The sequence below is a fragment of the Rosa chinensis genome, chromosome 3 (assembly GCF_002994745.2).
Source record: "Rosa chinensis cultivar Old Blush chromosome 3, RchiOBHm-V2, whole genome shotgun sequence".
NCBI classification, from domain to species: domain Eukaryota; kingdom Viridiplantae; phylum Streptophyta; class Magnoliopsida; order Rosales; family Rosaceae; genus Rosa; species Rosa chinensis.
The window spans coordinates 24,697,494-24,722,500 of record NC_037090.1 but is presented as its reverse complement, the minus strand read 5'-3'; the positions used below and the strand labels follow the sequence as shown (position 1 = coordinate 24,722,500).

General features: G+C 39.2%; 2 protein-coding genes and 1 long non-coding RNA gene across 4 annotated transcripts in view; 1 reads left to right on the top strand and 2 right to left on the bottom strand.

The window, feature by feature from the left end:
* Window positions 1–24,616, bottom strand: part of LOC112191442 — a 40,232-nt gene extending 15,616 nt beyond the window's left edge. Inside the window, exon 1 of the mRNA XM_024330795.2 lies at window positions 24,481–24,616. The gene's annotated coding sequence lies outside the window, so the exon portion shown is untranslated. The remainder of the gene's footprint in view (window positions 1–24,480) is intronic.
* LOC112191445 lies at window positions 8,898–10,656 on the top strand. Of its 2 annotated transcripts, none has more exons than XR_005808947.1 (3): window positions 8,898–9,655; window positions 10,187–10,283; window positions 10,420–10,656. It is a non-coding gene; the product is annotated as an uncharacterized LOC112191445 (long non-coding RNA). The 2 variants fall into 2 exon arrangements; XR_005808948.1 differs by having other exon boundaries at window positions 10,182–10,283.
* Window positions 18,805–19,454, bottom strand: LOC112191441 (dirigent protein 21). The gene has a single exon (XM_024330790.2). It carries the CDS (start codon window positions 19,432–19,434, stop codon window positions 18,841–18,843), a length of 594 nt encoding a protein of 197 aa, XP_024186558.1. The 5' UTR covers window positions 19,435–19,454; the 3' UTR covers window positions 18,805–18,840.
* Window positions 24,617–25,007: the final 391 nt, after the last annotated feature.

Sequence of the window (25,007 nt, the reverse complement as noted above, 5' to 3'; positions counted from 1 at the left end):
TCCCTGCTTTCTTCTTAGAGACATTGATCTTGTGTTTCTTCGAAGATACCTTGTTCACTTCAGATCCACTTTTAGGCACTTTGCTTTTGTTCTTGCTACCTCTTGGCTTTCCACGCTTTGGAAGTGACTTATAATAATGGTGAGGCCCATACTAACCGCTTATAGGATTGAACGACGCACCACGAGACTGAGTCGAGACTTCTTTGGAGACGACTCTCATAGCTCTTCCTTTGGTCGACGTTGCCTTACTTGGGTACTGCTTCCACTCAAACTTGGGGACTTAAGTTCTTAGATCAAAATCTTCTGTCGCGGTTTGGGAACAGAAAAAGCACAGTCTCCAAGTGGCTGCTAAGCTGGTGAAGGAGGAATCTAGCCTTGAAAATTAGCATTCGTCCAGAAGTTGCAACTGCACAAGGAGAGGCCGGAACTCTAGTCAACGCATTCTCAAGATTCTCGCATGCTAGACTAGCGCGGTTCTACAGGTCCTAAGTAGTAGTCCATAACAGAGTCAATTAACATAGGTAATCAAGTCACAAGTACGACAGCGCCAAACCAGATTTTTGAAGAAAACAAATCCAAATCTAGGGTCACACCATCCTCAATAGTGAAACTCCTCTTGAATATGATTGGCTACGACAAATTCGTCTCCACCAGAATGCGCACCCGACCAATAAACATCTCCCCTTTATCCTTGTCTTGTTATCTACCGAGTGAGCTTCCCACCAAACATATGCATATCTCTGTTTGAAACGCCAGCATAATGTTGGTGACCCTCACCCAAAGTGTCAAGGTATTCAAAGACAGCTTGTCAATCTGTGGGACGCCGGCGTATGGGACTAGCATATCCCGGCGTGCTCAAAGCTCCATGTGTTAAAACCATGATGCAGCAACTTAATCATCACAACGTAAAGATCAAATCATAAATACACAAACACATACTCAATTACATAAACGTATGAACAAGATATCTGCAGAAGAGAATTCCTAATTTTATTGGGACACCCACCTGCATCCACACTCTTGATTCCATCCAAGATAGTCTGACCAACGGCAACCATGTTGACATCCATTTCTGCAGATGATAACCACAACAACTTACCAAGAAAAGTCTTCTCCCTTCTACTACTGTTTAACCTCACTCTATGGAAATGAACTGCTTGTTACTCATAGTAGAGGCAGGGACTTCTCCTGCTAATATATAGGCATCAATCCAAAGAGTCCTCTCTCCATAAAAGAGTCCATGTTATTTGCCTAAACTTATTGATTAGGAGACTTAAGTTTATCACATTAACTTGATGTTAACCAGGTAAAGTTAACTTGAATTTCTAACTCCTATTAAGAGATATACATTCTCAATAGGTAACTAGATAGAGTTAAAGCATTATATTTCTTGTTATTTATCTTAAACTAAATCAGTTATCATTTACTTAATGCTATGAGATAACGTGAAGTCCATATTTTCCAACACCATGGTCTTCTCTTAACAAGATCATGTCCATTTGTGGTTTTCTTCCTTCCAAAATGTTTTTAAAAGAAAGATCATCAAACACATGCATTTTCTATAACAAATTAAATAATTATTTCAACAAATAATTCACCACAATAATAATAAATAGTAGATCATCGAAAAAGTATCCGAATATCACCAAACTTTATAATCAAATTAATATTTATCTGAACTAGAAAAAAACAAAATTAAACATAGAACAATTAGAGCCCAATCTCTACATTGCATTTTTGAGGGGAATCAAGGAATGAATATCCATAGATATATTCATGACTTCACTGTGTCACTACCAAGTTATTACATACACCATAACAAAAGCGCCCGAAGCATAAACCTGCTTGTACATATTCGGCCTAATCAGGAAACAGATCCCTAGCAACTATCATACATTTTAACAATGCCATGCACACGTATTGCATTACTAAACTACAACGAAAAAAAAAACTACCAAGTTAAAATCCAAGACAACTATGAGAAGAAACCAAATTTGGTAGTTTTACTTCCTGAGCTATCTCAGAAACCAAATTCAAAAGAAGCTAGACCCAATAAGAGACAAAAATAGGGTAATTTCCAATTCAAAATTCAACTTCAAATCAACATAAACCCCATAATCATCAATTACATTTCAGGGTGTTCTCAAAAGGCAAAGTAGAAGCTACTGAGCAGAAATTGAATAAAGGAATAGGTAAAAGACCAGTAGTTAGGGCCTTGATCAAGCTAATTCTGCAGCCCCTGAAATCTCTGAAAATCTCTTTAACGGTTTGAGGATTGTAAGCTGCTCCAGCATCAACTCCATTCATAGATACATAGCCATCTCTCTCTTCTCTCTCTCTTTGTCAGTCAGCGACTCCAACCTCGGTCAAACCCAACCCAAATCGGTCGAATTTCATATATATCCATAAAACCATAATTGATACACTCTTCAGTAAGACTCGAAGAAGTTTGGGGGTGTACTGAAGCAAGACAATGAAAAGCAAAGCATGTTTTGTAGCGACCACATCTGAACCTCCGGACCGCCGCCGAAACCTCCAAACTACAATATGCTCCAATTAGGGACGCCAGATAACCCTTCCATTAAGCTCTAAAAAAATCATCTCGGATCTCGGCTCTCCTAAGGTCCGATTACAGCTTCAAGCCCTTCGGCAAATCGGACTAAATTTCTTCTTCATCTTCATCTACTGGATCCTCCAACATATCAACTCGTACCTCTAATTCCTTCAATGGGTCCTTCTCAGACGATCGCAACTCAATCTTCTGAGCCCTCAAAGCCCAAGATTTTGAGCAGCTGAAGTGGACGAGTCCAGAACAAAGTTGTGACCATCGTCAAAGGTGGAGTTCACGGTGGAGCCACAGTCGAGGAGTTAGTTTTCGTCGGGAGAGAAGGGGGAGAAGGTGAGGGTAGAGAGAGAGAGAGAGTGTGAGGTTTATGTAGTGAAACGCCTCAGAAAAATTCGAAGATGGAAGATCCGAGGGGACTGGGTTTTGAGTTTAACAGGTGATATGTCTATTTTGCCCTTATTGGGGGTTCAGACGATGAACAGTGCGACATGCTTGTTGGTGCCAAGTCACCATCTGATGTCACAATTGGATGAATTTCTGAGAATCGGACACGAATGATGCATTTAGGAAGTTCAGGGGTGATCTTGATTAAAAAAAAAGATCAAGGACTAACATGATGTTTGCCCCTAATTAAGTTGGAGGAGGCAAACTGAATTTTGTTCTAAATTTAACTTCGCTCTCCAACTCTCTCTGGAGTAAGGCTGTCAATGGGTCGTGTCGGGTTGGATTTGTGTCGGGTCAAGGTATTTGTCATATCACAAGATATAAACCCAAACCCAACCCATTTAATAATCGTGTCATAAATTTAAATCCAAACTCAACCTATTTATTAAACGGGTTACCCGTTTCCAACCCGCTTAACCCATTTAATAAATAGGTCGTGTCATGTTAGGCAAAATGACCCATTTAAGAGTTAACAATGCAACCCATTAACTAAAAAAATGCATAAATTGATTAAATTCACTAAAAACTCCACAAGACGAAGAATATAAATAATTATACATAATTCATAAATAATTAAATCCAATAATTATAAAGCAAAATATTTTAAATAATCCTATGATCAAATACTCCCAATGTCCAAAATTTCAAGAAGAAGTATAGCATAATCGAGTTATACGGGTTCACTTCGTGTTGACGGGTTGACCCGTGACCAACCAATTTATTAAATAGAAAATTACATAGTAGCACATGACCAAATATATGAACACAGAAAACTCATTTCCAAAAAGATTTATACAAATAAGGACATGAGCCTAGGCCTAAAAGCCAAATAATGCAAGTCTGACTCCTAATTTTAATGTAAAATGACCAAAACGCTCAATTTGATGAAATATTTACATGTATGCCACAATGCCAATACCAACCCCCAAATCCCATCCATGACCCTTGGCCCTTCTGCTCCATCCTGTCGCAATCTGAAACGGCGTCGTTCACCCACGCGCACATCGACTGGAAGGAGACGCCGACGGCGCACGTGTCCAAGGCTGATGTGCCGGGCCTGCGGAAGGACGAGGTCAAGGTGGAGGTGGAGGACGACAAGATTCTTCAGGTCATCGGAGAGCGGAAGCACGATGTGGAAGAGAAGACTGAGACGTGGCACCAGGTCGAGCACAGCAGGCATGAGTCCTCAACGTCACGGTGCCCAAGGAGGAGGCCAAGAAGGTCTATGTCAGGTCAATTGAGATCTCTGGTTAATCAGGCTTATCTGTAATTAAGTGTGTTCTAAGTGTGATTAGGGTAAATAAAATTGTATTATGCAGCTTAATTGCTTGGTGTTCTATGATTATTATTATGAAATTCAATGTAGGCAATCCTAAAGGGCTTTTCGTTTTCGAATAACATGTAAGAATTTGGTATGTTTCAACCAAAATTAGGTACGTCTACTGCTTATTTTAGATAATTTTCTTCTGTGTTTAGCATTACTACTTGATGCAACTGTTCATTCACCCATAATCTTAACAAGTTCATGTAGCTTAGGTTGCTCGTGAAAGGTGCCGAAGTGACTCTTCTGGGCTTTTATGGGTGTGGCGTGTCGAAACAAGAATAATGTAATTGCCACTTTTAATCAAGTAGTGTACCAACGAATGGCTTATTTTCCATTTTCATCTTCTATGTTAAGCATTCTGAATTATAGGTGCTGATCAGTGTAGTAGCTTAGCCTAGGCCTTGTGAAAATGCCTAGTGGCTTTCCATGGTTTTGTTTGGATAGGTTCACGAATTGGTACTTCCAGTACAAAGTTGTTTTCCAACTCATATCAAGATTGGCCATTATGCTTGTTATTCTGGGCTTTCATAGTGTTTCATGTTCTTATATTATGAAAGCCGCCTTACATTGTGTAATGAAATTTATAAGAAAATATTAAGATTCAGACATACATGTCAAGAATTGAAATAGAGTATCTCCTTTCCAACTCATAATCGAAACACCAAATTGGAGCGTTAGTTTTGTAGTAAGTGTGAAGTATTTTGCTATTGTATTAGTTCTTGATTGATTGTGTTTTACTACTATAGTGATTTCCTATTTGTTCTTTTTTTTTTCTTTCTGTTTTTGAATTTGTTTGTGAACAAATTCAAGATCAGATAACCCAAAGCCAAGAGCACTAACAATAGTAGGGGAGAGGAAGCAGATCAAGAGCAATATGACTACCTTTGCTTTGTCCTTGTGAATATGCTTTATGTGAGTATTCTTTGAGTTTATTTATTTACACTGAAATCAACTTGGATAGTCTTTTATTAATATATGTACATAGTTATCAAGTCTTAAGATTTCTTGTTCATTAATTCTGCAAGTATGCTGAGTGTAACGAGTGCAGTAGCAGGATAAGGTAATGACGAGTGCAGTAGCAGAACACGAGTTCGAGGGTAGTAGCAGAACTGGATGAGCATGACTGCAGTAGCATGATTGGATGAGTGCAATAGCAAGATGAGGCGATGACGAGTGTAGTAGCAGAACTGGACGAGTATGAGTGCAACGAGTGCAATAGCAGGATTGGAGGAGTGCAGTTAGGCGATGACGAGTGCAGTAGCAGAACTGGACGAGCATGAGTGCAGTAGCAGAATTGGACGAGTATGAGTGCAGCGACAGCAGTAGCAGAATTGGACGAGTGCAGTAGCAGGATTAGGTGATGATGAGTGCAGTAGCAGAACACGAGTACAAGTGCAGTAGCAGAACTGAACGAGTATGAGTGCAGCGAGTGCAATAGCAGGATTAGGCGATGAGATGAGACTAGTAGGAGAATGAGGTTTTGTGAAGTAACATAAAAGGGATTATTGTCAAGAAAAAAAAAGTAACACAAACGGATTATTCTAAGAAGAAAAAAAATTAAACATAAACTGACAAGACCCACCCCGAATTCCACCCTGGAACTCGAAGTGGCCATGCGGGACCCACCTCTAAAGGAGATTTACCAAAAAAAAATTCGGCATAACCTCCCTTATAAATGGATAACCCAAAATCCTGTAGAAAACCAAAATTCACTTCTAATAATCCAACCATAACTCCTGGAGCCACCCTGCTCCCAAATTCAACCAATCCCATCTCAAAGCTAATAACATCATACATAATCTCCGAAAGGTAAAAGTTACTACAATCACCAAAGTTAGGTCATAGACCTCAAATATAATTCATACAAGTTTGGGTCACATATCCCTTAGTAATCAGAGCATTCTAGGAATATAAATGGACAAGGAGTGCAGTAGGTTAAACAGGTAACCTACAAAATGTGATGGCAGAAGCAGGTGCGGTCACTATGGCTCACACTCGTACACTGAGCAGCAATACTGCAATCTGGGCATTTGAAACCGAAGGGCCCAGGGAAAAGTATATAAAAACGTTAGCGTGAGTGGACAAAAATAAATAATTGAAAGGAAAAAGGAGTTTATACTTTTCCACATTTATGTCAATAAAACTCCCGATGCATGCAACAATTAAGAAAACCACGAGAAGCTCCGCTCAAGAAAAACCGACTAGCCCCGCTAGTCCAGAACAACAACATAAAGATATGGGGAAAAGAGTTCACCATACGGGAATGGAGCCCCTCAGGCTCAACCTACCCTCGACTGCCACTCACACATAGATTGTGCGAGGAGGAGAACTAATAACCTCAACTACCACTCACACATAGATTGTGCGAGGAGGAGAACATTACCTCGACTACCACCCATGTGAGGAGGAGAAAGTTACCTCAACTGCTACTCACAAACACAAAGTAAGTGAGGAGGAGACCTAATCACATGACCCGCGTATGGTGAGGAAGAAGATCGTCGAAAGCCAATAAATCTGTATAGTTTCCCCACATATCTCACGAAATAAGAATCCAAGTGTACAAAGACGTGGCACCGCACACCAAGATCATCTCAAGTTCAAAATAAATAAGGTATAAATAAGTATAAAGTTTTACTTCATCGAAATCTTATTTCGTAAATCTCATAATAATCTCAATTAGCTGAAAATAAATATAAAATAAATGGTATAAATTCTGAATCCGCATAAATTAAAAATAATATCAGAGATCAATCATGAAATTCGAAAATATAATACGATAAGCAATTTATCATTCGGAGGCAAATAAATGATTGCATGCATCAATCCTTGAAAATAAAAGTCCACTCACAATATGCGGTCAATCCTGACGTCGCTCGTGATTTTCCTCGTATGGAGACTCCTCTCATCCTGTACGAATAACATTCATAAATATATATATTTCACAGGACGAAATTTTTAACCTTACGATACTTAGAAATGGAAATTCAAAACATCCGCCTTCCTAAAATCCAACTCCCCAACTCTCTCCAACATCCATCCTTAATACTCCAACATTAACCTCGATGTAATATCTAAAGTGAATCCGAAAGAAATTCGGCGATCGAACTCACGAAAATCGATAATTAATTATTTAAACTCAATTCGTAATTCCTCCGATTTCCACCAAATTTCATACATCGAATTCTACAATCATTATAGGATATATGGAACTAAAACTACAATTAAAACGCAGCTCTACGCGCCACCACGCGCCACCTACAGTGGCAGCGCGTGGCGTCCACGCGCCGACGACCACTTCCTCCGATGACCACCAAATTCCGGCATTAGCATCTACACAACAGACCTAACAACTTTCCCAACTGCAACATAATCCAATTTTACCTTGAAGTAGTCGAATCAAGCCGGTGAAGAAAAGCCCCGAAACCTCAAGAACCCTAGAAATGAAAAATCGTTAATTCGACCTTCACAATGCAAATTGGAATAAACTACCTTAGGGGAAATGATCTCCATCAAAAACCGAACCTTCGATGCTAACCTGGTGGCCGGAGGTGGCTGGAATTGCCGGAAATCGGCGAAATCCCAAAACTGCAACCGGAGCAATCCTTGCTTCAATCTGGACTTTCACGGCCAAAACTCCAAAATCCTAGGTCACTAGTGTCAAGAGAGGGTTGAGGCGTCCCTGTGGTGACCGGCTGCACGCCGGTTGGTGGCCGGAAAGTGGAGAATTGAAGGGAAGAAGAGAAACCCGAAGGGAAGGGGAAGAGTCGGGGGAGAGGAGAGAGAAAGAGAGGTGGGTTTCCGGTTTTGGAAACCTACCCGGTAACTTTCTATATTTATCAAAAATTTTATCATGAATAGTAACTTCCGTATTTCACTCATAACTTTTGCATACGAACTCCGATTTTTACGTATCACATATGCACGCGCTCGGTTTAACGTCCTCTACAACTTTAATGAAGGAAATTTTCTCAAATTATTAACCCATAAAAAGTCAATTTTTAGCCACCCCCTAAACGTTAAAATTATAACCGCGAACGGTAAACATATAGAAATTCGTGTAACTCAGTAAAAAGGGTACATCAGATGTGGGGTGTAACATAAACGGATTATTCTGAGGGGGAAAAAGTAACATAAAGGGGATTATTCTCAGGAAAAAAAAAATGAAAATAAAGAGATTAGAAGTCAAAAGATGTAGTTAAAGGTAAAAAAGTAAATTAACTCATGACATGTGGCAAGTAGAGAGCAGACTGTCCTTATTTGTAAGATTTAATCCTTACAAAGGGATTAGAAGTCAAAAGAATTAGTTAAGGATAAAAAAGTAAATTAACTCATGACATGTGGCAAGTGGAGAACTTATTGTCCTTGTTTGTAAGATTTAATCCTTATATGTTTAATTTAATATTTAAATGATGTATTTGTTAAATCATCTTTTGTCAATAACTTATATGTAATTAGTAGCACATGACCAAATATATGAACACAGAAAACTCATTTCCAAAAAGATTTATACAAATAAGGACATGAGCCTAGGCCTAAAAGCCAAATAATGCAAGTCTGACTCCTAATTTTAATGTAAAATGACCAAAACGCTCAATTTGATGAAATATTTACATGTATGCCACAATGCCAATACCAACCCCCAAATCCCATCCATGACCCTTGGCCCTTCTGCTCCATCCTGTCGCAATCTGAAACGGCGTCGTTCACCCACGCGCACATCGACTGGAAGGAGACGCCGACGGCGCACGTGTCCAAGGCTGATGTGCCGGGCCTGCGGAAGGACGAGGTCAAGGTGGAGGTGGAGGACGACAAGATTCTTCAGGTCATCGGAGAGCGGAAGCACGATGTGGAAGAGAAGACTGAGACGTGGCACCAGGTCGAGCACAGCAGGCATGAGTCCTCAACGTCACGGTGCCCAAGGAGGAGGCCAAGAAGGTCTATGTCAGGTCAATTGAGATCTCTGGTTAATCAGGCTTATCTGTAATTAAGTGTGTTCTAAGTGTGATTAGGGTAAATAAAATTGTATTATGCAGCTTAATTGCTTGGTGTTCTATGATTATTATTATGAAATTCAATGTAGGCAATCCTAAAGGGCTTTTCGTTTTCGAATAACATGTAAGAATTTGGTATGTTTCAACCAAAATTAGGTACGTCTACTGCTTATTTTAGATAATTTTCTTCTGTGTTTAGCATTACTACTTGATGCAACTGTTCATTCACCCATAATCTTAACAAGTTCATGTAGCTTAGGTTGCTCGTGAAAGGTGCCGAAGTGACTCTTCTGGGCTTTTATGGGTGTGGCGTGTCGAAACAAGAATAATGTAATTGCCACTTTTAATCAAGTAGTGTACCAACGAATGGCTTATTTTCCATTTTCATCTTCTATGTTAAGCATTCTGAATTATAGGTGCTGATCAGTGTAGTAGCTTAGCCTAGGCCTTGTGAAAATGCCTAGTGGCTTTCCATGGTTTTGTTTGGATAGGTTCACGAATTGGTACTTCCAGTACAAAGTTGTTTTCCAACTCATATCAAGATTGGCCATTATGCTTGTTATTCTGGGCTTTCATAGTGTTTCATGTTCTTATATTATGAAAGCCGCCTTACATTGTGTAATGAAATTTATAAGAAAATATTAAGATTCAGACATACATGTCAAGAATTGAAATAGAGTATCTCCTTTCCAACTCATAATCGAAACACCAAATTGGAGCGTTAGTTTTGTAGTAAGTGTGAAGTATTTTGCTATTGTATTAGTTCTTGATTGATTGTGTTTTACTACTATAGTGATTTCCTATTTGTTCTTTTTTTTTCTTTCTGTTTTTGAATTTGTTTGTGAACAAATTCAAGATCAGATAACCCAAAGCCAAGAGCACTAACAATAGTAGGGGAGAGGAAGCAGATCAAGAGCAATATGACTACCTTTGCTTTGTCCTTGTGAATATGCTTTATGTGAGTATTCTTTGAGTTTATTTATTTACACTGAAATCAACTTGGATAGTCTTTTATTAATATATGTACATAGTTATCAAGTCTTAAGATTTCTTGTTCATTAATTCTGCAAGTATGCTGAGTGTAACGAGTGCAGTAGCAGGATAAGGTAATGACGAGTGCAGTAGCAGAACACGAGTTCGAGGGTAGTAGCAGAACTGGATGAGCATGACTGCAGTAGCATGATTGGATGAGTGCAATAGCAAGATGAGGCGATGACGAGTGTAGTAGCAGAACTGGACGAGTATGAGTGCAACGAGTGCAATAGCAGGATTGGAGGAGTGCAGTTAGGCGATGACGAGTGCAGTAGCAGAACTGGACGAGCATGAGTGCAGTAGCAGAATTGGACGAGTATGAGTGCAGCGACAGCAGTAGCAGAATTGGACGAGTGCAGTAGCAGGATTAGGTGATGATGAGTGCAGTAGCAGAACACGAGTACAAGTGCAGTAGCAGAACTGAACGAGTATGAGTGCAGCGAGTGCAATAGCAGGATTAGGCGATGAGATGAGACTAGTAGGAGAATGAGGTTTTGTGAAGTAACATAAAAGGGATTATTGTCAAGAAAAAAAAGTAACACAAACGGATTATTCTAAGAAGAAAAAAAAATTAAACATAAACTGACAAGACCCACCCCGAATTCCACCCTGGAACTCGAAGTGGCCATGCGGGACCCACCTCTAAAGGAGATTTACCAAAAAAAAATTCGGCATAACCTCCCTTATAAATGGATAACCCAAAATCCTGTAGAAAACCAAAATTCACTTCTAATAATCCAACCATAACTCCTGGAGCCACCCTGCTCCCAAATTCAACCAATCCCATCTCAAAGCTAATAACATCATACATAATCTCCGAAAGGTAAAAGTTACTACAATCACCAAAGTTAGGTCATAGACCTCAAATATAATTCATACAAGTTTGGGTCACATATCCCTTAGTAATCAGAGCATTCTAGGAATATAAATGGACAAGGAGTGCAGTAGGTTAAACAGGTAACCTACAAAATGTGATGGCAGAAGCAGGTGCGGTCACTATGGCTCACACTCGTACACTGAGCAGCAATACTGCAATCTGGGCATTTGAAACCGAAGGGCCCAGGGAAAAGTATATAAAAACGTTAGCGTGAGTGGACAAAAATAAATAATTGAAAGGAAAAGGAGTTTATACTTTTCCACATTTATGTCAATAAAACTCCCGATGCATGCAACAATTAAGAAAACCACGAGAAGCTCCGCTCAAGAAAACCGACTAGCCCCGCTAGTCCAGAACAACAACATAAAGATATGGGGAAAAGAGTTCACCATACGGGAATGGAGCCCCTCAGGCTCAACCTACCCTCGACTGCCACTCACACATAGATTGTGCGAGGAGGAGAACTAATAACCTCAACTACCACTCACACATAGATTGTGCGAGGAGGAGAACATTACCTCGACTACCACCCATGTGAGGAGGAGAAAGTTACCTCAACTGCTACTCACAAACACAAAGTAAGTGAGGAGGAGACCTAATCACATGACCCGCGTATGGTGAGGAAGAAGATCGTCGAAAGCCAATAAATCTGTATAGTTTCCCCACATATCTCACGAAATAAGAATCCAAGTGTACAAAGACGTGGCACCGCACACCAAGATCATCTCAAGTTCAAAATAAATAAGGTATAAATAAGTATAAAGTTTTACTTCATCGAAATCTTATTTCGTAAATCTCATAATAATCTCAATTAGCTGAAAATAAATATAAAATAAATGGTATAAATTCTGAATCCGCATAAATTAAAAATAATATCAGAGATCAATCATGAAATTCGAAAATATAATACGATAAGCAATTTATCATTCGGAGGCAAATAAATGATTGCATGCATCAATCCTTGAAAATAAAAGTCCACTCACAATATGCGGTCAATCCTGACGTCGCTCGTGATTTTCCTCGTATGGAGACTCCTCTCATCCTGTACGAATAACATTCATAAATATATATATTTCACAGGACGAAATTTTTAACCTTACGATACTTAGAAATGGAAATTCAAAACATCCGCCTTCCTAAAATCCAACTCCCCAACTCTCTCCAACATCCATCCTTAATACTCCAACATTAACCTCGATGTAATATCTAAAGTGAATCCGAAAGAAATTCGGCGATCGAACTCACGAAAATCGATAATTAATTATTTAAACTCAATTCGTAATTCCTCCGATTTCCACCAAATTTCATACATCGAATTCTACAATCATTATAGGATATATGGAACTAAAACTACAATTAAAACGCAGCTCTACGCGCCACCACGCGCCACCTACAGTGGCAGCGCGTGGCGTCCACGCGCCGACGACCACTTCCTCCGATGACCACCAAATTCCGGCATTAGCATCTACACAACAGACCTAACAACTTTCCCAACTGCAACATAATCCAATTTTACCTTGAAGTAGTCGAATCAAGCCGGTGAAGAAAAGCCCCGAAACCTCAAGAACCCTAGAAATGAAAAATCGTTAATTCGACCTTCACAATGCAAATTGGAATAAACTACCTTAGGGGAAATGATCTCCATCAAAAACCGAACCTTCGATGCTAACCTGGTGGCCGGAGGTGGCTGGAATTGCCGGAAATCGGCGAAATCCCAAAACTGCAACCGGAGCAATCCTTGCTTCAATCTGGACTTTCACGGCCAAAACTCCAAAATCCTAGGTCACTAGTGTCAAGAGAGGGTTGAGGCGTCCCTGTGGTGACCGGCTGCACGCCGGTTGGTGGCCGGAAAGTGGAGAATTGAAGGGAAGAAGAGAAACCCGAAGGGAAGGGGAAGAGTCGGGGGAGAGGAGAGAGAAAGAGAGGTGGGTTTCCGGTTTTGGAAACCTACCCGGTAACTTTCTATATTTATCAAAAATTTTATCATGAATAGTAACTTCCGTATTTCACTCATAACTTTTGCATACGAACTCCGATTTTTACGTATCACATATGCACGCGCTCGGTTTAACGTCCTCTACAACTTTAATGAAGGAAATTTTCTCAAATTATTAACCCATAAAAAGTCAATTTTTAGCCACCCCCTAAACGTTAAAATTATAACCGCGAACGGTAAACATATAGAAATTCGTGTAACTCAGTAAAAAGGGTACATCAGATGTGGGGTGTAACATAAACGGATTATTCTGAGGGGGAAAAAGTAACATAAAGGGGATTATTCTCAGGAAAAAAAAATGAAAATAAAGAGATTAGAAGTCAAAAGATGTAGTTAAAGGTAAAAAGTAAATTAACTCATGACATGTGGCAAGTAGAGAGCAGACTGTCCTTATTTGTAAGATTTAATCCTTACAAAGGGATTAGAAGTCAAAAGAATTAGTTAAGGATAAAAAAGTAAATTAACTCATGACATGTGGCAAGTGGAGAACTTATTGTCCTTGTTTGTAAGATTTAATCCTTATATGTTTAATTTAATATTTAAATGATGTATTTGTTAAATCATCTTTTGTCAATAACTTATATGTAATTTGTTATTTATTAAATGAGTCATGGTGAGTTGACTCACTATCGACCTGCTTTTTAATCGTGTGGGTTGAACCCGTTTTATTTCGTGAGGGTTTCGAGTCGTGTTATAGAGTCGTGTCGGAATTGACAGCCCTACTCTGGAGGGTAACTTGATTTGAACAAACTCGGTGCCTGAAGTGGATAGGCATCATACGACAACGGGGAGAGTCCTCCTACTAGATAAGCCGTCACGGGCTCACCCTTCTTTGACACCTCCAACACCAGCACATCAACCTTGTCGCCGAACTCACTTGGGCTTCCCGGAGGGTTGTCGGACCTGATAGGAGATGAATTTCATATTCTTATGGTCGACGGGGTCAAAGAGCTCCTTGACATGGACGCAGACTGTGCCGACGTCCTTGTCGCTAAGGATGTGCTCGCAGATGAGCTTGACTTTAAGGGAGAGGCGGTGAAGGAGCTTGTTCCTCCATAATCTAGAAGAGCGGGAATGGTTATTTGGGCTAATGAGGCAGAATAAGCTTTGCCGACAGCGGAGTATTTATGTCGCCGGACTATAATCAAAGCATGGAGCAGCAAAAAAAGATGACCATAAAGCAAATTCGCTTCTTCTTGGATCATGGAATTTTCAAAGGTGGCTAATCAAGAAAGGGGCTGAGGGTGAGTTTAGGAAGTTTGCGCTATAATAAGAGCATGCAGCAACAAAAAGAGATGACCATAAAGCGAATTCGCTTCTTCTTGGATCATGGGGTTTTGAAAGGTTAGCTCATCAAGAAAGGGGTTGAGGCTGAGTTCAGGAAGTTTGCACTTTGCGCTTCTTGAGGTTATGAAGATTTATGATCATTCTTTTGTCAAGCTCGTGAAGGGGCTGGGGCTGAGGCTGAGTTCAGGAAGTTTGCGCTTCTTAAGGTTATCAAGATTTATGATCATTCTTTTGTTCAAGCTCGATGTACATTAACATGACTTTTTTTTTTTTTTGAGAAGAATTATGTTGTACAAGTTTGTTAATTATGTATTAACAAACTCAAACAGCATAATTCAAAGGAGAGTCATGTTAAGCATTTTGATATATCATAAAAAAAAATGCACATCGAGCTTGACAAAAGAATTATCATGAATCCTAATAACCTCAAGAAGTGCAAACTTCCTCAACTCAGCCTCAACCCCTTTCTCGGTGTGCCAACATTAAACCCCACGGTCCAACAAGTAGCCAATTCGCTTCTTATCTCCCTCTATTGCTCCATGGTGTGGTTATAGTCCGGTGATAAAAATACTTAGCTGCCGACCTCTTTCAGATTAAGAGCTTGCTTTGGCTCATCATCCCGAACAATGAGTCCCGCTCATTCAGATTGTGGAGCAACAAGCTCACCGCCTCCCCCTTGATGTCAAGCTTGTCTGCGATCGCATCCTCGGCGACAAGGACATCGGCGCAGTCCACGTGCCTATCAAGGAGCTCTTCAAGTCCGCAGATCCCAAGAATATAAAATTCATCTCCTATCAGATTCGATGGCTGTCCGGGAAACCCAAGGATGAGGTCATTTTCTCTTGTAAGTTCGGCGACAAGGTAGATGCATTGGTGTAGGAGGTGTCAATGAAGGGTGAACCAGTGTCGATTTATCCTGTAGGGAACATCCATGTTGTCGTATGACACCTATTTGCTTCTGGCGCCGAGTTCGTTCGGGTCGGATTACCCTCCAGAGAGAGAGAAGAGGGAGTTAGAGAGAAATTGAATTTGAATGGCTGTAATGTGGTTTCATAATTGAGCATATTATAAATGGTAATTTTGCCCTGTTTTTAGGTTTTTTTTTTTTTTTTTTTTAGAATGACCCTGTTTTTAGGTTAAATGAGCTTGTTGGTACCCTTTTTTGTTTTTGTTTTGGGTGATAGGGAAAGTTTTCCATAGAATTAGACTTATGGGTCAAGGCTAGTTAAAAAAAAAAAAAAACTATTACCACAATTTTCTATAGAGAAATTCTTACTTAAGGACAGTTCTATTACGTGGCGATAGGGTTGCCAATGATATCAAATGTACTGTCTAAAAAATTGATTCACCTAACATTATTTTTCCTTATTATTATTTTCTTTTGAAATAACATTACTTTTTCTTTTTCTTTTTAAAACCCCACGAGAGACCAAAAACTTACCACCCCACCAAACACATATCAAGGAACATTACTGTATTTGAAAGCCTTTGGAGCTTATCTTCTTTGGTAGTCCGCTTCCTATTCTAACTCTAACACGCACGCTTTTGAATGTTTTCTCTGGCCCTATTAAATACTAGATTACGGCTTCTTTTCAATGATAAGCCTACCGGCTTCCTTGGCAACCTTGCATCCATACTCGTTTAATAAGTACGTATATTGATTTCTCTGCTTTGTTTTTTCTATATATCTGTCAGCATTTTTTTTTTTCCGATAAGCTATATTTCTGAACATTGCTCTCTTAAGTGCATATGGTTTCTGACTCTCGATCATTTGGCTGTGATGATCGACTACGTTACTGTACGTGTTGATATATTATTAGGTCTCTTCTTGGTTGATTGCCTTGCTATACATAAAAAGTACTTTGTAATTCCTATCTGCAGTTTTCTATGTCTTCAATTAGTAGCCTCCGATTACCAAAAGAACTCGTAGCCTCCAGTTTTCTAACTACATTCGTATTGAAAGAAACTAATGAAGATGCAGCTTTGCTGAAGTTCTTTTGGGCTTTTTGTTTGAATCTTGTTGATGTTTTTCAGCAAAAGTGTTCATTTAGCGGTAACCATGAATTATGTGGTCACCCGATTTAATAACAAGAGTTAAAAACACTTAAAATTCTTGCATTTGATTTAAACCCTTGATATTAAATGTGATCAAAAAATTCTTGGTCACTAAGTGACCAGATGCATACCACTCTGTTTTTTAGATACCTCCAAAAGAGAATAAAGTCTTAGTATTTCTTTGAATATGAATATGGTTTACAATCTTATGTACAAACTTTATTTGTATTCAATCTGTTAAGAGGTTCTTCAAATAGTTCGATCCACTGCGAGTCTTTTCTTACATCTCAAAATCGAACTTAAATAACAGTTTAATTCATTAAGTGAGGGGATCTACTATTAGTCCTTCATCCCAGCTGATGGATATTGTAACTTTTTTCTTTTAATCTGTTTTACTTACGGTTATTGAAATCTCTTCACTACAATTCAATTAGAGTCAGTTTTAGTTTTTCGTACTAATTTCAGTATGTTTTTGCCATTGTAACTCAACTAGCAGTACCCTAATTGTACAATTGAATTAAATTTCTTAGCGTTCTAATTCAAGAGATTTATATATTTTGTGTATACCGATGAAAAGATTTCAATGCCATTGATAGGGAAAAGATGAGGTCAAGTTCATTAAGTACAATATAACTCAGCTCATTAACTCTCGTTAAAACAAGACTAAACATACTAGTAGAATTTCCCACATAACTGTAGTGAAAACAAGTTTTATTTATCAATCTATAGTACATACTGTTTCACTAAATTTGATGATTAAAACTCACTTTCTGTCACACACAGCAGATGATGTCTTGCAACGAAAGAAATAAAAGGAGATTAGAACTTCCCTTTGATTCCATTGTTGAGATTTTGAGTTGGCTGCCAGTCAAGTCTTTGCTAAGGTTCAAGTGCGTGTGCAAGCGATGGTGTTCCTTGATTCAAGATTACAATTTCATTCTCAAAAATATGGATCGGACAAGTACAATGCTGCTCTTTTATCCTTGCAAATCCCATGATGAAAATTTTGAGTTTGTTTCAAGTTGTGCAGGCTTGTGTATGGAGAAGAGTGCTAGTAAGGATGCTAGTAATTCGACAGTTTTTCGTATCAGAAACCCCGCGACTCACCAAGTGCTTTACTTGCCTGATCCACCTCCATATACTTCATCAGTAGACTTTGCTTTTAACTCATTCACTGGTGAGTGTAAAGTTCTATGTTTTTATTGGGAAAAGCTATATTTAAATAATGTCCCCGCTGCATTTGGATTCAAAGTTATAACCATTGGAAAAGATGAGCAGTGGAGACCCTTAGAGCTCCCCGACCAAAATAAGCTACGCAAAAAAGGGGTGTTTAGAGGATGTTACTCTAAGGTTGAAGGGGTTTGTCATTTGTTTCAAATTATTAGGTTTACTGATGAAGAAGAAGATATGTACCTAGAAGTTCAATCTTTAGATCTATGGAGTGAACATTTTACAACGAATACTCTTCCCCAGGGAGTTTCCTTAGACTGGAATAAAGTTAGTGTTGTTCTTTGGAATAACTGCTTATCAGTCGGTTATATGAAAGAGGAATCCCTTGACCTCTTGGTGTTACAAGACTATAAGGAGCGAAAATGGAGTCCAAACATGATCATCATTCCCGTCAAAGGGCCAAAAAAGAACGACGGTCGTCCAAAATTTGCGAAGGAAATAACAAAAATTCCTTCTACCGAATTTGATTTGCATATCAATGATGAAGGGGACTATAGACTTTCATCTGTCAGGAAAGAGGAGATGAGAGAGACTGGGGAGATATTACATAAGCCAAGCCTGGTAAGTTTTAAGGGAATAATGATGCCAGAAAATGGTTATTACCCTAAGAATGAAGGTAAATAGAGCTGTTACAATTTTACTTGTCATCATACATGGGTACGAATTAGCTTGTCTACAAAATTACATTTATCTGTTTATCTTGGCCTTTTGATTTGCTTTTTGTTTTTGTTTTTTGATCGATCTGTTCATCTTGTAGAACCTTGTTATAAGTTTTAGCTATGTCCGCAAAGAAGCTTTTACCCTCTCTGTTCTACATTACTGGTACTAGCTGTAAATACATTTGATCTTTTGCTTACATTCATATAGCCCTACGCTGGCTACGCATATTATTCATATAAAAAACCAAAGGCTGTCCACCTACCACAGTTCACTAACTACACATGATGGAGGAAGAATATTCTTGTCCAGAGAGAATAAAAAAAATAAAAATAAAAATAAAAATAAAAACAGATTAATTAAGCGGCAAGAACAAGTTGATCAATAATGGAACACAAACACATTATATTCAACAACAGCATCTCCGGTTGTTGCATTGAACCTGAGAGTCTTGGCCTGAACATATCCCCTAGAAAACCGAAAAACTCCACTTCCACCGATTATAGGCATCTCTCTTACAGCTTCAACCACAGGGTTTCGTCCCACAACAGTAAGACTGCTGCCATTAAACTTCCCTTCGGTGAAAGCCAAGTTCATGGTCACCATCAAAGCATTTTCACTTTGTGAGGCAGATGCATAAAACCCTTGTGCCCTTCCCACAACTTTGGAGCTCCTTTTGGGGCCGATAGTTAACGCATCATCGATCATAGATACAGAGCCAAACAGCGTCGGAGATTTGCTAGACGTGGGTGCTCGGGCAACCCAGATGGAAGTTGGGTTGGGACCGCTGGCGATATCGTGGAAGAAGAAGTGGAGGTGGCTTAGCTTCTCTTGCTTGATCCCAAGTGACAATGGAGATGTGTCTTCTGAGCAGGTTGAGGATTTTGCGGTGGCATGGATTGTGAAGAAGAAAATGGTGAGGGAAATGTGGAAAGTAGAATCGAGTAGTGGGAGTGTTTTGGACTTTTTGGTCATGGTGTGAGAAATGAAGTGGGTTTGTTTAGTGTTGGAAACTTGGAATAATATATAAAGTTAAAAATTAACGAAAGGAGGTGTGAAGTAAAGTGGAAGGAAGCTGGTGGATGCATCGTCAGCGTGACATAATAGTAGCGACAGCTGATCGCACAGGTCCGGCCAACTACTATTTAGTTGATTTTTAGTGAAAAATTATTATAGAGTACACGGTTATTTTTCTTTTTTGTTTCAGGTTAAACTATGATATGTCGATATTTGATAATGTTTCACTTGTTTCATAACTAAAATTACAAGATTGCTGACCATATAAGGGCATCTATAACACTTTAGTCAAAAGTCATACTATTTCATGAATTTGACATCCCTAGTGTTATTACTATTCATTCAGATTTTGCATATCCAATTCCATTTAGTCAAAAGTCATAGCATAATCTCAATGGACTATGGAACCTACCTCCTCTCCCTTCTTCTCCATTTTGGCTTTCGTTCTACAAAACCTAGTCAAAATGACTAAGCTTTTGACTTTGGGGTCATTTTGACACCCTTTTCTATTTAGTTAAAGATGCTGGACTTGAATTGGGAAAACCAAAATGACTTTTGACATAGGGTTGGAGATGCCATAATAAGCGGTGAGAGGGGGTTGAGAATTAGATTAGGAGTAATATTAGGTTGGATAATAGTTCAAATCCTCTCCAATATAACAAACAATTGTAATACGATTATTATTAACACTTTCGCAAAGTCATTTGGCACTCTTATCCTCATTTGTTGATAAAAATGCACCTAATTATTGAATGATAGCATACTGATGATGAATTCTTTTCAAAAGTAGATATAGTATTTTAAAAAAAAAAGTTAGATGTATAATTTTAAGAGTTGTTAATTAACACTTTCGTAGAGTTGCTATTCCTCTTGTAGTTTTGCTTTGGGTCTTTCTAAATGTACCCAGCAAATATCTATATAAACCCAGCAAGTTTTTTACACCCAGCAAAATGATAGAATTTTTAACTGCACCCAGCATCTTTTCTAATAATACCCTTTCTGATTGCAACCAGCAAAACTCACACCCAGCAAAACCCACACCCAGCAAATCTCACACCCAGCAAAACCCACATCTCTATGTGGAGTAGAAACTCGAAACCCTCTGTTGATATACAATAGTACATGAATGTATATATAATAATTATAGTAATAACAATAATAATACCTAAAGCTACAAATGGTGAGTATATATGAAGCATGAATTTGATTGAATTTGATGTCTTCATTATCTGGTGCCCATGCTGGTGCTCAAATACTTCTTAAATAAGAAATCTGGAGAGATCCACTTTATGGCCAACTTTCCAACATTTTTTCTCGGTTCTGAATATAATTAGACATAATTATTGATTTGTAGTATGGCCCGAGGTCCTTAACACCATGATTGCCCCACTCAAAGACAAAAAGGAAAATTTGTTCTCAACCTTCTCACTTCTCAGTCAGAAGTAGATGATGGTATACTAGAGGATGAGGTGGGAAAAACAAGCTTCTAAACCATTTATAGATGCAGATTAGCCTCTAAGTGGTCCATTTCCTGGAGGTCCAATTCTCATGATCCATTTGCATTGAAGAGCTTTAAAAGAAGGGATAATGACCATTTACACAATTTTAGGATAAAAATTGCCCACTTACCCAAACCCTCTAAGAGATTGTCAATTTACCCAAACACTCTAGGAGATCATTTCCCTAATACCCAATTAATTATTTTTTATTCATTTTTATTTATTTTTGGGACATTTTTGCCCTCTCCTTCTTTGTCACTTAGAGAGAGAAGTCATCGGAGATATTGCCGGACTCCGGTGACCGGTGGCTGGCCGCAGACTCCGGTGACCGGAATTTAGAGACCGGTGACCAGAATCCAGCGACCGGTGACTGGATTCTGGCGTCTGAATTTATTGCCCCCTAATAATACCCACTAACCATATTATTGGCCCCCAATAATCTTATGTACCTACATGTACGTTTGCAAGCATAATTAGCTATAATGAGCCACGCTCATTGTACCGCCAGAGGTACCGACTCTCACCAAGGGGGTGACCTGTGGAGGCACGGCCAGGCGGGCTACCGCCCGAGCCCGGGATCGCCCCCAGATCACTGCTGACTCGCCGCCACGCACCCCGCCATGGTAGCATCAGAAGCATCAGACGCTGGGAATCGAAGCACATCAGTCCCACATCGAAAACAAGAAGAAGATCAATCTTCTCCTCACCTATAAAAGGTTCTCTCCTCTCTCCTCATTAATTACGCATTTACTACTCATTTATTGTTATGCTGCCTATATGCATTGACTGACTTAGGCATCGGAGAAGTGAAGACCGCCCAACGCGGTCTCCCTCTGACGCCCTGTCTCTCGTGTGACAGCTAGCGGAGGCCATCAAATCCTCAGAGTAGCGGTTCGCCCACCAGACCCGTGTTAAACGAAAGATCGGCTACCGCCGGACTTTGAGTATTAACATCTTATTATTGGCCCCTAATAATCTTATTATTGCCCAATAAATATTTTACTGCCCCCTAATAATCTTATTATTATCTTCTAATAATCGTTTTATTGCCCACTAATGAACTTATTATTGCCCAACCAAATCATAATAAACAAAACAATAACTTATACACAGAGGAATCCAAAACGCAGCAACTCAGATCAAAACAAACGATACACAGAGGTTTATCTAAAGCCCTTTTCTCTTCTGTTTCTTATCTAAAGAGTCCTAATCCTTTCTGGGTTTAAGAGACAAGTGAGTCCCCTCACTCTTTTTCTGTATAGATGTATTTCTTGGGTGAATCTGTCAAAATTTTGAAATTCAAAACACTAAACATATATTGAGACAAAAATTGACATGAATACCAACAAGCTAGGCTCTCAGATCTACCATGGTTTTTTTGAAAAAGCTAAGATCTACCATGGTTGTGAACGAGAAGGCTACCAAGAGTGCCAGGAGGAAGGTCGCTGCCTCTGCTCCGGGACCACATCTCATCGCAACGACTCTCCATTGAAAACCTACCCTACCTCCACCGTGGCACCAAAATCCAGACTCTGCTCCCCAATTACTCACTCACCGTGACTTCGTCTCCGGCTTCCGAAGCCTATTTATCGGTCAACGACTTTCCGGTCAACCCGAATTCGGTTTTGGACGACTAGTCGAAGATCATATACACCGTCGATTCTTTAACTTGAGTTTCTGGAAGCTGAAGAAGCTCCGGCGACGGCTTCGATCGCTGGAATTTCGAGTCAGCCACACCTGCCTTTCGGGTCGGTTGCAGATCTGCTGAGGAACGGCGAAGCCTCCACGGATGGACGGAGAGAGAGAGAGAGAGAGAGAGAGAGAGAGAGTCTAATCGGAGGGGAGAGAGAGAAGTTTGTAGTTTATTAATTAGATTGGGGTAAAAATGTCACTTACGTTTAAATTAGGTAAATGAGAGTAAAATTTGGTTAGTGGAGTAAGTGGGAGTAACTTGACTCAAAATTGGGCATTTGGTCAATATCCCTTAAAAGAATTGCTAGGTACAAAAGTTTTTTGGTTTCTTTTGTTATTATCTTTATTTATCATGACTACTACTGTCATTTTATATGAGGATATGACTGTCTTTTCATACAAAATTGATTTGCGGGGTCTACATGGAAATTTGTTGGGTACATTTAGAAAGACCATTTTGCTTTTGCGAGTGTTTAATCAGAATACACAGGAATGCTTCTCGAGTAGTAATAGGATCCAGATCCGGATCCTCTCCTTGGCTCACCCTCATCCTTGTTTCTCCTTGACTTTTCGTGTCAGTCGTCCTTTCAAATCTAATGGTAGAAACAAGTCAGCAAATGACAATTAATTGCACAAAAATAAACTTATTCAACCTGACGACAGTTTTCTGCGTTATCTCTTCTTTCTATCATTTGCCTTCTCCATTCTCTCTGTTCCACTATCTAAAAGACTTCCAGATCTGTTTCGTCTCTATCCAATCCATATCCTTTCAATATCCAGGCAAGGAGAACCTCCTCTTCTTCTTTATTCTTTTTCTCTTGTCGGACTTTTTTCTTTCTTTGAAATTTCTCTATTCCACAATCCACCATTAATTATGGATTTTCATATCTGATTGGTTTATGCCTTCTCGGGCTTTTTTATGAAATACATTTGATTTCATGACCAAACAAAAAGATTAGCAAGTTTCAATTTTTTTATTTGGATCTAAACTGGACATTTCTCAAAAAGGTTCTTGGGGCAAATTCATTCAATAAAGAAGAGTTATGCCCAGAATATATAGTGCTTAGAAGGCAAGAATTCTAGATTGGAATTGATGCGATGACCAACTGATGAAAAACATTCACTCCTTAATCTTCAAATTAATCAATTAAAACCAACCCCTTTTTCCCTTCAACCTTGTTAAAATGCTAACTCTCAAAATTGAAAAAAGGAAATGATCGACGGAGCTCGCTATGCAAATATTTTGATTTTAAAATCTCCAAAGCAAAGCTATGTAAGAATGAAATTAGAAAAAGAAATGACTGGAACAATGAGAATGACAATATGATGATGACCAACCTCTCTTTTCTAGAATCATGAACAACCTATGTTTGGATTGCTAAGTCTGAGAATATGGGTGATATATGATGATGATGATCAATGACCAACCTCAGTACCTCACAACTCGACAGTAACCTCAGTACCTCACAACTTGACAGTCTTTGGAAAGAACAAAGTCTGAGAAGAAGACGATTTAGAGCATGGGCACATCTTTGAAGGAAAGTAAAGAAAAATGACGGACGTTAGTGTTGGAAACCCAAACTATGGTTAAATACTACTAAGTTGCTGATGTGGCTTGTTAATGACGTTTGGATTATCGACGGCTGACACAAAAAGTCAAGGAGAAACGGCTTACGAGAGAACCTTGCGCTTGAATAGCTTAAAAATCAAAAACCCAAAATCAAAATGAAAATCAGAAACACCAAACGAGTACCGAATGAAAGAAAGAAGGAACACTAATTTAACTGACAAGTTCATGTAGAGGAACACATACCTCAAATTGGACAACTGAGTTCGAGAATATTTTCGAATGAAGATCTTTCTCTCTAACCGAAGTCCAACCAAAGAAATTTGAGAAGCCACATCTCTTATAACAAAGGAAAAATTGACTTAATCGACGGCATTGGGCCTTACTGCTGTTTTAAGCTACACTAATCCTACTTACCCAAACATCTTACAAGATTACCCACTTACCCAATAAATTATATAATTTTTGCCTTAATACCCAAACAAATAGACAAAAAAGGTGAAATTAGAGCTTCCGGGAAAATTCCAGCAAGTTGCCAGATTTCGGAAGCTCGTGGCAACTTGCAGGAATTTTCCCGAAAGCTTTAATTTTACCTTTGACCTAGTAGGAGATGAATTTCATATTCTTGTGGTCGGCAGGGTCAAAGAGGTCCTTGACGGGGACGGGGACATGGACGGTGCCGATGTCCTTGTCGCTAAGGATGTGCTCGCAAATGAGCTTGACTTCAAGGGATAGGCCGTGAAGGACCACAATCTAGAGGAGCGGGAATGACT